This window comes from Rattus norvegicus, chromosome 14 (assembly GCF_021556685.1).
Source record: "Rattus norvegicus strain SHRSP/BbbUtx chromosome 14, alternate assembly SHRSP_T2T, whole genome shotgun sequence".
In the NCBI taxonomy this organism is placed as follows: Eukaryota; Metazoa; Chordata; class Mammalia; order Rodentia; family Muridae; genus Rattus; species Rattus norvegicus.
This window is the reverse complement of record NC_141547.1, coordinates 43299060-43312671: the sequence shown is the minus strand read 5'-3', so window position 1 is coordinate 43312671 and position 13612 is coordinate 43299060. Positions and strand designations below refer to the sequence as shown.

Sequence of the window (13612 nt, the reverse complement as noted above, 5' to 3'; positions counted from 1 at the left end):
TGTGAGTTCTAGGAGTCCTCAGTCTTGCTGCCTGCATGGCAAGCAGTTAGCTACTGAGCCATCTCCCCAGACCAATTTTTTTTTTGAAGATTTTATTTTATTCTAAGGGAGAGTCTCGTGTAACCCAAGTTTGCTTCAAAATCACTAGGTAGCAGAGAATGGCCTTGGATGTCTTTTTTTTTTTTAAATATATTTTATATGTATATGAGTGCTTCATCTGGAAATGCCTACACGCCAGAAGAGGGCATCAGATCCCATTACAGATAGTTGTGAGCTACCATGAGCTACCATGTATGTGGCTGCTGGGAACTGAACTCAGGATCTCTGAAAGAGAAGTCAGTGCTCTTAACTGCTAAGCCTTCTCTCCAGCCCCGGACTCTGAACTGCCCTTCTTCCCGCTTCCACTACTCAAGTGTTGAGATTACAAGCATGCACTACCATTCGGTTTATACGGTTTATACGGCGCCGAGAACTGAACCCAGGGCTTCAAGCATGCTAAGCAAGAACCCCACCAACTGAGCTACATCCTTGCCCTGGCACTATCGCTTTTTTTTTTTTGTTTTTGTTTTTTTTTTTTTTTTTCTCTTTTTTCGGAGCTGGGGACCGAACCCAGGGCCTTGCGCTTGCTAGGCAAGTGCTCTACCACTGAGCTAAATCCCCAACCCCATGCACTATCGTTTTTAAAATGTAAGCTAACTAATTTACTTTGTGTGCATGGTAAGTTTGTGTCCACGAACATATATAAGAGTGCTCCCAGTCATGCCTTCTCATGCAGGGGACTCAGGAAGAAGGGTGTCCTGCTCTATTACTCTCTACCTTATTCCTTTGAGACTGGGCTTCTCACTAAACTTGAAGCCATCGGGGCTGGGCAGGGACTGGGGGTGGGGCCTGGTTAGGCGGCCAACTGAAGCTCTGTTTCTGCATCTAATGACCTCTGTGTAGAAACAGGAATGTTCTTTCCTTTCAGGCCTCTAGAGTTTGAGTCTCGAGTGTCTGAAGAGAACAACAGGTTGCTCACACTTTGTAGAATGGAGTGCTTCTCCGGATCCTGATGACGTCAGGGTTTGAGAAGCTGCTGCCCCTGGAATTGGATGCCCTTTCTGCCATGGGAGTCAACAGGGCAGTCTCCTTTCATCATTCTCTACACCCATGATCTAGAGTTTTAAACTTATTTCTTTATAGTTTGTGTATATTATACAAACAAAGCATTTTTGTGTGTGGAGAAAAATTTTTTTTGCCTTCTTTACTCCCTCAACACTGGTGCTATAGACACCTTTACCATGCCGAAGTTAACAAAACAAAGCTAAACTAAACCCAGGGTCTCACTATGTGGCATTCACAGGCCCAGAACTCACTAAATAGACCAGGCAGACCTAAATCTCACAGAGATCTATCTGCCCGCCTCTGCCTCAAGCCCTGGGATTAAGGTGTGCTCCATCCCAGCCGGCCCCATGTTGAGCTCTCTTTTTTGCATGTGTACTGGGAATTCAAACTCAGGACCTCAGACCTGCACAGGAAACCATATTCCCAACCCCAATAGAGCCTTTCCAATGTCCAATTTTAAGTTTTATTGCTAGTGTACAAGAAAGCAGTTAACTGGCTTTTCCATGTTACCTTTCATTGTATAACCTTAACACAGTTGTTCATTTGTACCAGGATTTTCAGTTGATTCAGTTTGGGAATTTTTTGCATAAACAATCGTGATCACCTATGAACTTACAGTTTTATTTGTTGCTTCCTAGTGGGTGTGTTTTGTTTCTTTTTCTTAGGTGATTGGATTACCTAAGGATTCTACTGTGGCACTGAATCAAGTGAAGAAGATAGAGTATTAGGGAAGCCCTAAGATCAATCACCAGGACCACTCTCACACACAAGCAGCGATGAGAGGCCACATCTTTGCCTCTTCCTGCCTTGATGGGAAAGCATCTGGTTTTTCATCAAGAAACTTTAAACTCACTACGACGATGCAAGCATACACATTCTGTTTAATCTTTAAATGTTTTTAGGTTAAAATTTTTTTAGGTTTATTTATTTTTTTCTTATTTTTATGTGCGTGCATCTGTTTGCCTGTATATATGTATACAATTTGTTCAATCGCACTGGTTAGCTCTGCTCTCCAATGCATCTTCAGTCTACGACTAACTACACTCTTAGTTCTACCGTAAACATTTCAATGTCTCTGTATATTCTTCAAAAATGTTAATTATCCCAGTGGAGCACACTGGTCACAGTCATCGCACATGGGCTACTTGGGAAAGTCCTGTCTTAGAAGAGAAAAACTGCGGGGTTGGGGATTTAGCTCAGTGGTAGAGTGCTTGCCTAGGAAGCGCAAGGCCCTGGGTTCGGTCCCCAGCTCCGAAAAAAAGAACCAAAAAAAAAAAAAAAAGAGAGAGAAAAACTGCTATATTCATTAACGCACAGCAGCCATGGCTACTTACACAAAACCAGCACAAGAGCCACTCACCGTGATGGCACATGCCTTTAATCTAGCACCCGGGCAGGTCTCCATGAGTTCCTGGCCAGCTTGGTCTACGTAATGAGTTTCAGGACACCCAGAGCTACACAGTGAGACCCTGTCTCAAAAAGAAAGAAAGAAAGAAAGAAAGAAAGAAAGAAAGAAAGAAAGAAAGAAAGAAAGAAAGAAAGGAAGGAAGGAAGGAAGAAAGAAAGAAAGAAAGAAAGAAAGAAAGAAAGAAAGAAAGAAAAAAGGCCTACACACAATCAAACCAGTCAATATTCCAGCAAGACTGGGGGGAGCTGTTTTTTTTTTGTTTTGTTTTGTTTTTGGTTTTTTTTGTTTTTTTTTTTTTTGTTGGAGCTGGGGACCGAACCCAGGGCCTTCCGCTTCCTAGGTAAGCGCTCTACCACTGAGCTAAATCCCCAGCCCCCTGGGGGGAGCTGTTAATAGTTGATGATCTCTGGGGGAGAGCCAGTTTTCTTTAAGGGTGTGACCCTTCCTTGGTTGACCATTCTCCCACGGGTGATTCAACACCCACGAGTATATGGGCAGAACAAATTGGACTCAACAGATATCTGGGAACTCAAAGCCATCATGGTCTATATAGAAGGTTCTAGACTGGCTTGTCTCAAAAAAAAAAAAAAAAAAGGCTGGGAAAGAAATGAGGCCAGAGTGTGGGGTGGAGCTCCGAGAAGTTAGGGGGAGGAATGTGGGATGAGATCAAATTTCCTCTTATGCATATGTGAAATCTTTTTTTTTTAAATAGCAGAATTTATTTCAAAAGAGGAAAAACAATTGAGTCATTATTAACTTCCAAACTTATTGGATCAAAAAATTACAAAAAAAATTTAGGTTCATGATGTGTTGAAAAATTACTACTGGACTAAGATACAATTAAACCATTATGACTTACAATCTTTTATTTATTTATTTATTTATTTATTTATTTATTTATTTATTTATTTATTTATTCTATAGAAGTACACCGTCTCTGTCTTCAGACACACCAGAAGAGGACAGAGGACATCAAAACTCATTACAGATAGCTGTGAGCCACCATGTGGTTGCTGAGATTTGAGCTCAGGACCTCTGGACCTCTCTTTTTTTTTTTTTTTTTGGTTCTTTTTTTTCGGAGCTGGGGACCGAATCCATGACTTATGATCTTAGCCACACCTTTTTTTTTTTTTTGAGAGAGAGAGAGAGAGAGAGAGAGAGACCCTCAAGCGTTAAACACACTAGGATACCACTGAGCTATGTCTGCATCCCCCAACCTCTCTCATATTTTGTTGTTGTTTAGTTTCATTTATTTTGGTTTCAATTTGGTTTGGCTTTCTTAAGGCAGGGTCTCATCTTGCTACGTCATCCTGACTAGCCAGAACTTGCTATTTAAACCAGTCCGACCTCTAACAGAGATCTGCCTGCCTCTGAGTGCTGAGATAATCAAGAGAAAGGGGTTTACGGTCGAACAAAGACTACTGAGAATTTTACTGTGTCTTTTGTTGACTTACGAGATGTGTTTTGATAGAAACACGCAGGCTCTCATGGAAACAAGAAAGACCAGTCTAAATCCAACCAAACTTTGGGGCGTCAGAGAGATTTTCCAGAGGATGTAGCTGGGCTTTAAATCAGACATGAGCTAAAGGGAGTACCATAGCAAACGGCGAGAGAGCACCTAGGAAAGCCCTAGGCTACACTGGATGCGGACAGCATGGTCCACGTGACGCTAAAGAGAAGTGTGCTGCATGAAGTCTCATGATGAGGGAGGAAACCGAGCCGAGTCAGAACAGTACTATAATACTACATCTGAGTATCGCTTACTGGACTCTTTCCCCTTCACATAAAAATAATGTTTATTCACTGGAAAGGCTGAGGCTGGACAGATGACAAATTCCAGGTTAACCTGGACTACACAACAAAACCCTATCAAAAAAAAAAAAAAAAAAAAAAGAAAGAAAGAAAAGAAAAGAAAAGAAAAAGAAAAACCAGCCAGTGTGGTGCACGTCGGTAATCCCAGCACCCATGAGGCTGAGGCAGGAAGAGCTCCAGGAGTTCCAGACCAGCCTGAACCATAGACTAAGAGCCTGTCCCAGAATATTTTTTAATTTAAGTTTATTGAGCACTGACTGTGTGTTAATCTCTGGTCTCAGTGCCTTACCTGTGGTAACTCTACCCTCATAATAATCCATAAATAGATTCTTATTATGCTTCTTGGGATTTTTGTTTGGTTTTATTTTGTTGTTGTTTTTGAGACTGGGTCTCACCATGTAGCTCTGGCTGGTCTGAATCACTGTGTAGACCACCCGCTTCTGCCTCCCAAGTGCTGGGATTAAAATTATTCACTATCGGCTGTCAGACCTCTGCCATTATGGGTCGCATGCAGGCTCCCGGGAAGGGCTGTCCGAGTCGGTGCTGCCCCACCGCCGTAGCGTTCCCACGTGGTTGAAGATGATGTCTGATGACTCGAAGGAACAAATTTACAAGTTAGCCAAGAAAGGTCAGATAGGTGTGGCCCTGAGGGTCTCACATGGTGTAGCACAGGTCCGTTTTGTGACTGGAAATAAAATCTGGAGAATCCTTAAGTCCAAAGGCCTTGCCCCTGATCTCCCTGAGGATCTCTACCATTTAAGCAAGCAGTTGCGAAAGAAAGAAAGAAAGAAAGAAAGAAAGAAAGAAAGAAAGAAAGAAAGAAAGAAAGAAAGAAAGAAAGAGAGAGAGAGAGAGAGAGAGAGAGAGAAAGAAAGAAAGAAAGAAAGAAAGAAAGAAAGAAAGAAAGAAAAAAGAAAGAAAGCAGTTGCTGCCCGAAAGCACCTTTAGAAGAACAGAAAGGATAAGAATGTTAAATCCCGCCTGATTCCAATAGAGAGCAGGATTCACCTCTCGCTACTATAAGATTAAGCGGGTCCTCCCACCCAATTGGAATTACGCTTCGTCCGCAGCCTCTGCTCTCAGGGCATAAATGCTGTTGTGTACACAAGCAATAAAATCACTTTGAGTAAGTTTAAAAAAAATGCACCAACACACATTCGTTGTGTACTATTTCTTATGTAGCAGGAAACTGTAGTGCAGAATTGAGTGGGTCAGACAGGGCCTTGTAGTGAAACTGAACAAAACAGTTTAGGTGCCTTGCTGAGCAGGTGATGCAGGCCTGAGGCAAGGGGAATTGCCACAAGTTCAAGGCCAGCTTGTACTACATATCAAGTTCATCAGTAGCATAATGAATCCCTGCTTTAAAATAAAAGTAAAGAGCTGGAGAGATGGCTCAGCGGTTAAGAGCACTGACTACTCTTCCAGAGGTCCTGAGTTCAATTCCCAGCAACCACATAGTGGCTCACAAAAATCTGTAATGGGATCCGATGCCCTCTTCTGGTGTGTCTGAAGACAGCTGCAGTGTACTTAAATAAATAAATAAATAAATAAATAAATAAATAAATAAATAAATAAATAAATGCAAAAAAGAGAATGGGACATATTGCCCAGTGGTAGAGCACTTTTTTAGCATGCACAAAACCTAGGTTTGATCTCCAGTACTGCCAAAGACATTAAATTCGTAGGTCCCAAACTCAATCTATCTCCCATATCCAGTGTCATGTAGCCCCAGCCGACTTCAAATTCCCTGTGTAGTCAAGTATGACCTCAAACTTCTGTTCCTCTTGATTCTACCCCCAAAGTGCTCCGATCAAGAAGCACCTGGCAACTTGGGTTGGTTTTGGGGTCTTTGAAATGGAGTCTTGCTCTGTAGCCATTGTGGCTTTCAATTATGTAAACTAGGCTATCCTTAAACTCAGCAATCCTCCTGTTCCAGCCTCCCAAATGCAGGACTGATACGCATGAGCCACCCCACGATCAACTAAGTTTACCTGAAATAGATATCATTAAGATTATTCTTATGTGGTTGGGGGATTTAGCTCAGTGGTAGAGTGGTCCTCAGCTCCGAAAAAAAAAAAAAGACAAAAAAAAAAGATTATTCTTATGTGTGTATGGTTTTGGTCAAAGTGTAATACGCTGCTTTTAATTATTTACTTCTGGCTATGGACTTGTATGTCAAATTGATTTTCCTAAAATGGGAGATGATAAAATTATCACTCAAACTCTAAAAATAGAAAAGTAGATACTCAATAAAGTAGAACTCAATAAAGTTCAAAACATTCAGAAAAGGTCTTCGGCCACCTGAGAGACTACACAGAAAACGCCATTCTCGGGCACCATTCTCGGGCACCATTTCCATACGTTTATTTAACACATTCAAATTAGTGTCCGGGATGCGTTTTCGCCCATCTGACTTTCCTCATCTCAAGAAGCCGACACATGCTGTTGACGGCGGCAACGAGGCCACCTCCCTCAAATTGTGTGGCTCTCATGACCCATCCTAAGTCTCCCCGGTCCAGGCTAATCATTGACAGGGCTTTACAATCACAGGCTTTTACTGGAGCGCTGATAAAGACAGTCCAGCAGTTCGTGGCAAATGAAGACAGGCTGTGCAGCAGGGTCTCCAGGGAATGAATGGGTTTTCTTCAGCTCTGATGAAAGAAGCACACGCTCTAGGAAAACAATGTCCAACGGAGCACTGCAAAGATCTGCCGTGCTGTCTGCATTGGTTCTGCTGCGAGCTGTTACCGGCTTCTCTGGAGACGGAAAAGCAATATGGGATAAAAAACAATACGTGAGTCCGGTAAACCCAGGTCAGCTGTTCCTCTATGACACTTTCCCTAAAAACTTTTCCTGGGGCGTTGGGACCGGAGCATTTCAAGTGGAAGGGAGTTGGAAGGCAGATGGAAGAGGACCCTCGATCTGGGACCGTTATGTCGACTCACACCTGAGAGGTGTCAACAGCACAGACAGATCCACTGACAGTTATGTCTTTCTGGAAAAGGACTTGCTGGCTCTGGATTTTTTAGGAGTTTCTTTTTATCAGTTCTCAATCTCCTGGCCGCGGTTGTTCCCCAACGGAACAGTAGCAGCTGTGAATGCAAAAGGTCTCCAGTACTACAGAGCACTTCTGGACTCGCTGGTACTTAGGAATATCGAACCCATTGTTACCTTATACCATTGGGATTTGCCTTTGACGCTACAGGAAGAATATGGGGGCTGGAAAAATGCAACTATGATAGATCTCTTCAATGACTATGCCACATACTGCTTCCAGACCTTTGGAGACCGTGTCAAATATTGGATTACAATTCACAACCCTTACCTCGTTGCTTGGCATGGGTTTGGCACAGGTATGCATGCGCCAGGAGAGAAGGGAAATTTAACAGCTGTCTACACTGTGGGACACAACCTGATCAAGGTACTGTACAGCTGGCTTCTCACAAGAGCTTCAGAACAGGGGACTGGGCTAAAAGAAACTTTCTTTAAAGGGGTAGTTTACCAAAAATCAACACCACTAAGTTCACGCTAACTTACAAATTCTATCTTCCAATTTTATATTTAAAAGTCTCATTTTCCAATGTTGGTACTACTATATTGATTTAATTTCCCTCACAGCTGTGCTTTAAGGCCATTTTTAAACTACGCGGTTATGTAGTTTGATGTGAGAATAGGAGTCTAGTTTTATTCGGTAGGAAAGCAGCACTTTATAGATCGTGTTTTTCTGACAGTACCTCCCGATGGCAGAATAGTGTTAACACACAATCATTCTAATATTCCACATAATATTGTTGCTCCTGTGCTTAGGGGTACTTAGCCATAGTAAAGGGAATTGCCAGTAGCTCACCTGTGCATATTAAATGCAGAAAATGAAATGATTTACAGCTCACATTTGGCACTACATAGGTTCTATAACAAAACAGCTGAGATAACATGTGTTGGGAGCTAAATGAGACCAACAAATATAAAACATGGGAAGAAGAGGCTCTACAGGGGGAGAGGTATTTAAAATAGGGTATTTCAGAAGCCAGCGTCTATACTGGGAAAAGCTCCATGTATCAAAACAATAGTGAAAGTGCATGAAAAATAACAGTCCCTACTGCAGACCCAGTGCAGGCTCCGGAAAGCACTTTCTGTATAACTCGTCTGACCCTCAGAACGGCCATGAAATAGGCCCTCCATTCTCATTATTCCCCTCTTAAGGTTGGAGGCTCAGCAAGATCAAACTCAGCCATGTCCATAATAAAGTTCAGCTGCTGTGAACATATTTATGATTGGCAGTGTTATCCACAGCTCTTTATTTTAAATCTCTTTTATTAAAGGCTCATCTAAGGACTTTGGAGGGAACGTGGCCTCACAGGAGTCTGACATCTGGAAACGGAGTTAACTTCATTCACTTGAGAAAAATAAATGAAACACTTGTTACATTTTTATGATGAAAGGAAAAGGTTATCAATAACATTTTATAATGTGTGAGGGGAAATTTATTCTAAGGAATCAAAATTTTGAATATATAGGGTCAGAAAAGGCCCTATATAAAACTGCTCCAGCTAACCACCTTTTTTTTCCTTTGGATTTTGGATTCATGTATATATATACATATATACATATATATATTATATATTTAGCCGGATGGTTTCAGTCATGTTTCCCTTAGCAGGAAATTAATCTCAAGCTCATTCATTACATCCAAAATAGCTGTAAAAATGTCTTATTCTCATGTTTCCCTTTTTCCTCTACATCATCAACTCTACTTTTTTCTGAAATTTACGTTTGTGCATGACTACATGTGTGTGTGCTCGCTAGTAGGTGCTTGTGAGCCTGTTCAAACACACAGACACACACACCGTCCTTGTGCACGTGTCATGGTACGCTTGCAGAGGTCAGAGGACATCTTGCTGGAGTTGGTTCCTTCCTCCCACCACGTGGGGCCTGGGGAACAAGCTCAGGTCATCAGGTTTAGTTCACAAAGCCATCTCCAAGGACTTTATTCGTAAATAGTCATGTTGCCCCAAGTTATTTCTCCATTGTCCTTAAAATTTCTAAACCACTAGCCTAGATAAATGGCCAAAGGAGTCCCTTGAAATCAGCAAGACAGTGAAATTCTCAGCATAACCCAGTGACCTATCGCACCAGAGAGAAATCTTGCAATGCTTTGGTAGCCTGAAGTGAACTTGTTTCCTACAGGTCTCCTCTCAGCCCTTTCTTTAACAAAAGAAAAAAAGAGATTAATCTGATATTTTATGCTACAGTATTTTTCTTTCTTGTTCCCCTTGTGACCCAGGAGAAGCATTCCTTAGAATTAATTTTTACTTCAAGAATATGTATTAAGGGGTTGGGGATTTAGCTCAGTGGTAGAGCGCTTGCCTAGCAAGCGCAAGGCCCTGGGTTCGATCCTCAGCTGGGGGGGAGGGGGAATATGTATTAAACTAAAACTAACTTAAAACCCAGTTGTTGTGTATGGATTGTAGGATGTTTTAGACTCTGCTTCTCAGAGGTTTTTGGAAAACGTATGACCAATTTCTAGTTCTAGAATGATCTTGAAAAGCTTGTCCAATTTGAAGAGTCCTAGTTTAGAGGAACCGAAATGGTCCAGCTCACTACTTGGGATTTAGGCTTTTGTTTGCTTGTTTGCTTTTGTTTTTAAGATGAAGCCTCACACAGACAGCCCTGGTTTCCCTTGAATTTGTTATATAGCTGGGGACAGCCTTCAAATTGTTACTTTCTGCTCCCACCTCCTGGGCCACAAATACAGTCTGGACGACCAGCCCTGGTTTACGTAGGTGTTAGAGATCAAACCTAGTGCTTTGACACACTGGGCAAACAAACTACCAACTGAACCACATCCCCAACTGCAACCTGAGTCAGATTATGTTATTAAAGACACTTCGAGATTCCTTACCTCTGGCATGAATTTCCCATGGTCCCCCCTACCAATGGATGTTCTGTGTTTGGAACAGAATAAGGATGGATTTTGGTTTAGCCATTTGTGAGCATCTAATCAACTTAACTCATATGCAGTTCTCACACCCTTACAAGGGAGCTATTATCGTGCCTATTTAACAATTATTTTAACAATAACATTTGAAATATGTACCATGTTGAGTTCCCTGCATAAATACTTTGATGCCTTCCCAAGGCTTTTGTTACCTAACCCTTAAAAACCCCCTTTCTGGCCTTCTCCCATCCCATTATCAGATCACCCTCTGTAAGCACACAAGTCATAATGTAACCCAGGTTTACCTTGCTAGTCCTCCACACCCAGCCTTTCTAGCACGTTCTATCCAGATAGAAGACCTTTCAAAATCCTGCTTTTCCCATCCAACACTGTGACAACCTTGCTGTAGACAGTCACCACCTCAGAGGTAACTGCCCCTTCTCTGGGCTCACCGCAGCCATATCAGTTGATCCTTTCTTAAAATGCATTTTGCCTGCATGCCGGATGGTGTTAGAGTTATAGACAGTTGTGAGCTGCCACGTGGGTGCTGGGAATTGAACTCGGGTCCTTTGGAAAAACAGCCAGTTCTCTCTCTTTTTTTTTTTTTTTGCAGTTTTTGTGGTTTTATTTGAACACAAAACAGGCACACAAGCCATCTATTCATTCTCTGCGCTGCGTAGCCTGGCGTTGAGATTGGTGACTCTGATGGCCAGCTGTGCTGCTCTTTCTACGATGGCTTTTCGGTTCTTAGAGGACACATTGTGAGCAATCTCAGCACAGTAAGATTTGTTGCACATCAGCAGCACTTCCAGCTCCTTGACATTGTGGACCAGAAACTTCCGGAAGCCGCTAGGCAGCATGTGCTTGGTTTTCTTGTTACTCCCGTAACCAATGTTGGGCTTCAGGATCTGGCCCTTGAATCTTCTCCGCACCCTGTTGTCGATGCCTCTGGGTTTCCGCCAGTTTCGCTTAATTTTCACATATCGGTCCGACTGGTGCCTGATGAACTTTTTGGTCCTCTTTTTGACGATCTTGAGCTTCACCAGAGGCTGAAGGGCAGCCATGATGCCGCAAAACAGATGGCAGCCACCTCGCAGGCAGCGCCGAGGAAGAAGGACAGTCAGTTCTCTTAACCACTGAGTTGTCTCTCCGTCCCCTAATCCCTTTCTTTCTCTTCAGTTAGCCTAAGAGTTCCCAGGGACTTTTGTTGCTGCTGCTATTGCTTGTGTTGGCCCCCTTTGCTTTGTGTTTTTACATTCTACTTATTTGTATGCTGAGGCACCGGTGTGGAGTTTGGAGGATGACTTTTAGGAGTCATTCTCTCTTTTTGTCATGTAAGTCTCAAGGATGCAGCTCAGGTCCTCAGGCTTGGTAGGAAGTTCTTTTCCCTGCTGAGCCATCTGCCCTGTTTGCTTGCTCTTAGATCTTCTGTTTCCAGTATCTAACACAGAACGTTTGGCACATGTTACAGTACATACAGGCTTCTAACGTAATCTTTTTTAAAAAGATGTGTTTATTTTTATTTTATGTGCACTGGTGTTTTGCCTGCATGTGTATCTGTGAAGGCCCCAGAACCCCTGGAGTTGGAGTGACGGAGAGTTACGAGCTACCTTGTGGGCACTGGAATTGAACCCAGGTCTTTGAACAAGCTGCCAGTGCTCTTGAACTGTTGAGTCATCTCTCCAGCCTCTCTAACTTAATCTTTGTAATCACAGAACCAATGTCAAATTCAATCTTCCTGTTTCGTTGTATTGTTGCTAATTCTTGAAATATTACAGATATTAATCTGGTGGTGTATTAGTCAGGATGTTGCTGGTTGCAAGTGACAAATTGAATTCAAGCAATTTTGCTTTAAGCAAAAAGGAGCAATTTCCTGGCTGACTGAGCAGAGATAAGGGCCTCAGAGGACCCTTTCCTCCTCCGTCAGGTCTGTCCCTTCTTATGGGTTGACATTTATAGAGTAAAGATTTTACCTGGACAAGATGACTTAATCCTAAGAGTTCTTTGTGAATTTGAGGCCAGCCTGGTCTATGTGGAGTTCAAGGCCAGTTAAGGCAACAGTGAATCCCTGTCTCAAAATTAAATGAATAAATTTTTAAAAGAGCAAGAAAGAGATCAGAGATCTCTTATGTTCAGTTTTAAAAGTTCAACAGTCATATGGGTGTGGCAATATATGTCCAATCAATCCTGACTCAGGAGTTGGAGGCAGGAAGATTGTGAGTTCAAGGCCAGCCTGGGTTACATAGTAAGAAACTGTCTCAAAATACATATGAAGTAAATACACGGGACTCAGCTGGTAAAGACCCCTGAAGCCAAGAGCGATGGCCTGATGGAAGGAGAGAACTTCCACACCAGGTCTGTGGCACGCATGCCCTGACACACACAAACGTACAAAGGCATACATGTCCACAAAATAAATACGATGTAATTTTCAAAATACAGAAGAAACATTTCATAGAGAGTTGGTCTATGCAGGTGGGTCCTTCTTTCTTGGATCATCAAAACCCCAAGAGTTCACATAGAGTAATCAAGAAAATAACGGCATTTGTTTTACATTCTATTTTTAAGTCAATAAATACAACCAATAAGAAGTTTGATGGGCTGGAGAGATGGCTCAGTGGTCAAGAGCACTGACTGCTCTTCAAGAGGTCCTGAGTTCAATTCCCAGCAACCACATGGTGGCTCACAACCATCTGTAATGGGATCTGATGCCCTCTTCTGGTGTGTCTGAAGACAGCGACAGTGTACTCATACATAAAATAAATCTTTTAAAAAAAAAGAAGTTTGCAAACTTCTCCCTTAAAGTGGAGCATCTTAGGTAGACAGCCTCAGGGCCCGAGGTGTGAGTCTTAGGAAGCAGCCACTCCCTCAGTTCACCCCCACGAAGCACTGCTGGCCTCTGTGTTAGCTGGGACCATTTTGTGGCTTAGAAATGTTATCTTTCATAGACATACACTGCTGACACAACGTGAGGATTTCTCAACCCCAGAGCTGTTGACATTTGGGGCCGGGTAACTTTCTGTTGAGATGGACTGTCCTAAGCACTCTACGATGTCCAGCAACCCTGGGGCCTCTGCCAGCTACAAATCTCCCCACCCAGCCTGTTCCCTCAGCCTGAAGCCAGCTTGCTTCAGGCTTGTGACAACCCAAAGTGTCACCAGACATTGCCAAATAACATCACAGCAGTCAAGAGCCCTTCCCTTTCCTCTGCTTCTCAAAACCCAGTGACTTCTGGTTACTGAACAAGTGGTCAGATGAAACATGACCAGGATGCAAGGCATGGGGAGATGACAGCACTGCCTCATGGAGGTTCTCACAGGATCTGTAAATCACATGTTCGACCTCCAAGT

General features: G+C 42.7%; 1 protein-coding gene and 2 pseudogenes across 3 annotated transcripts in view; 2 read left to right on the top strand and 1 right to left on the bottom strand.

Moving 5' to 3' along the window:
* The first annotated feature begins 4823 nt into the window (after positions 1–4823).
* LOC108352828 (40S ribosomal protein S13 pseudogene) lies at positions 4824–5414 on the top strand (annotated as a pseudogene).
* A 1486-nt stretch (positions 5415–6900) lies between these two features.
* The window catches only part of Klb (klotho beta), a 51860-nt gene continuing 45148 nt past the window's right edge, over positions 6901–13612 (top strand). Inside the window, exon 1 of one of the 2 annotated variants that reach the window (XM_087582520.1) lies at positions 6901–7677. In XM_087582520.1, coding sequence (XP_087438646.1) covers positions 7576–7677 — 102 coding nt within the window. In that variant the 5' untranslated portion in view covers positions 6901–7575. 2 annotated transcript variants of the gene reach the window in all.
* Positions 10857–11378, bottom strand: Rpl32l5 (ribosomal protein L32 like 5; annotated as a pseudogene). The gene has a single exon (XR_015637436.1). The product of XR_015637436.1 is annotated as a ribosomal protein L32 like 5, transcript variant X2 (transcript).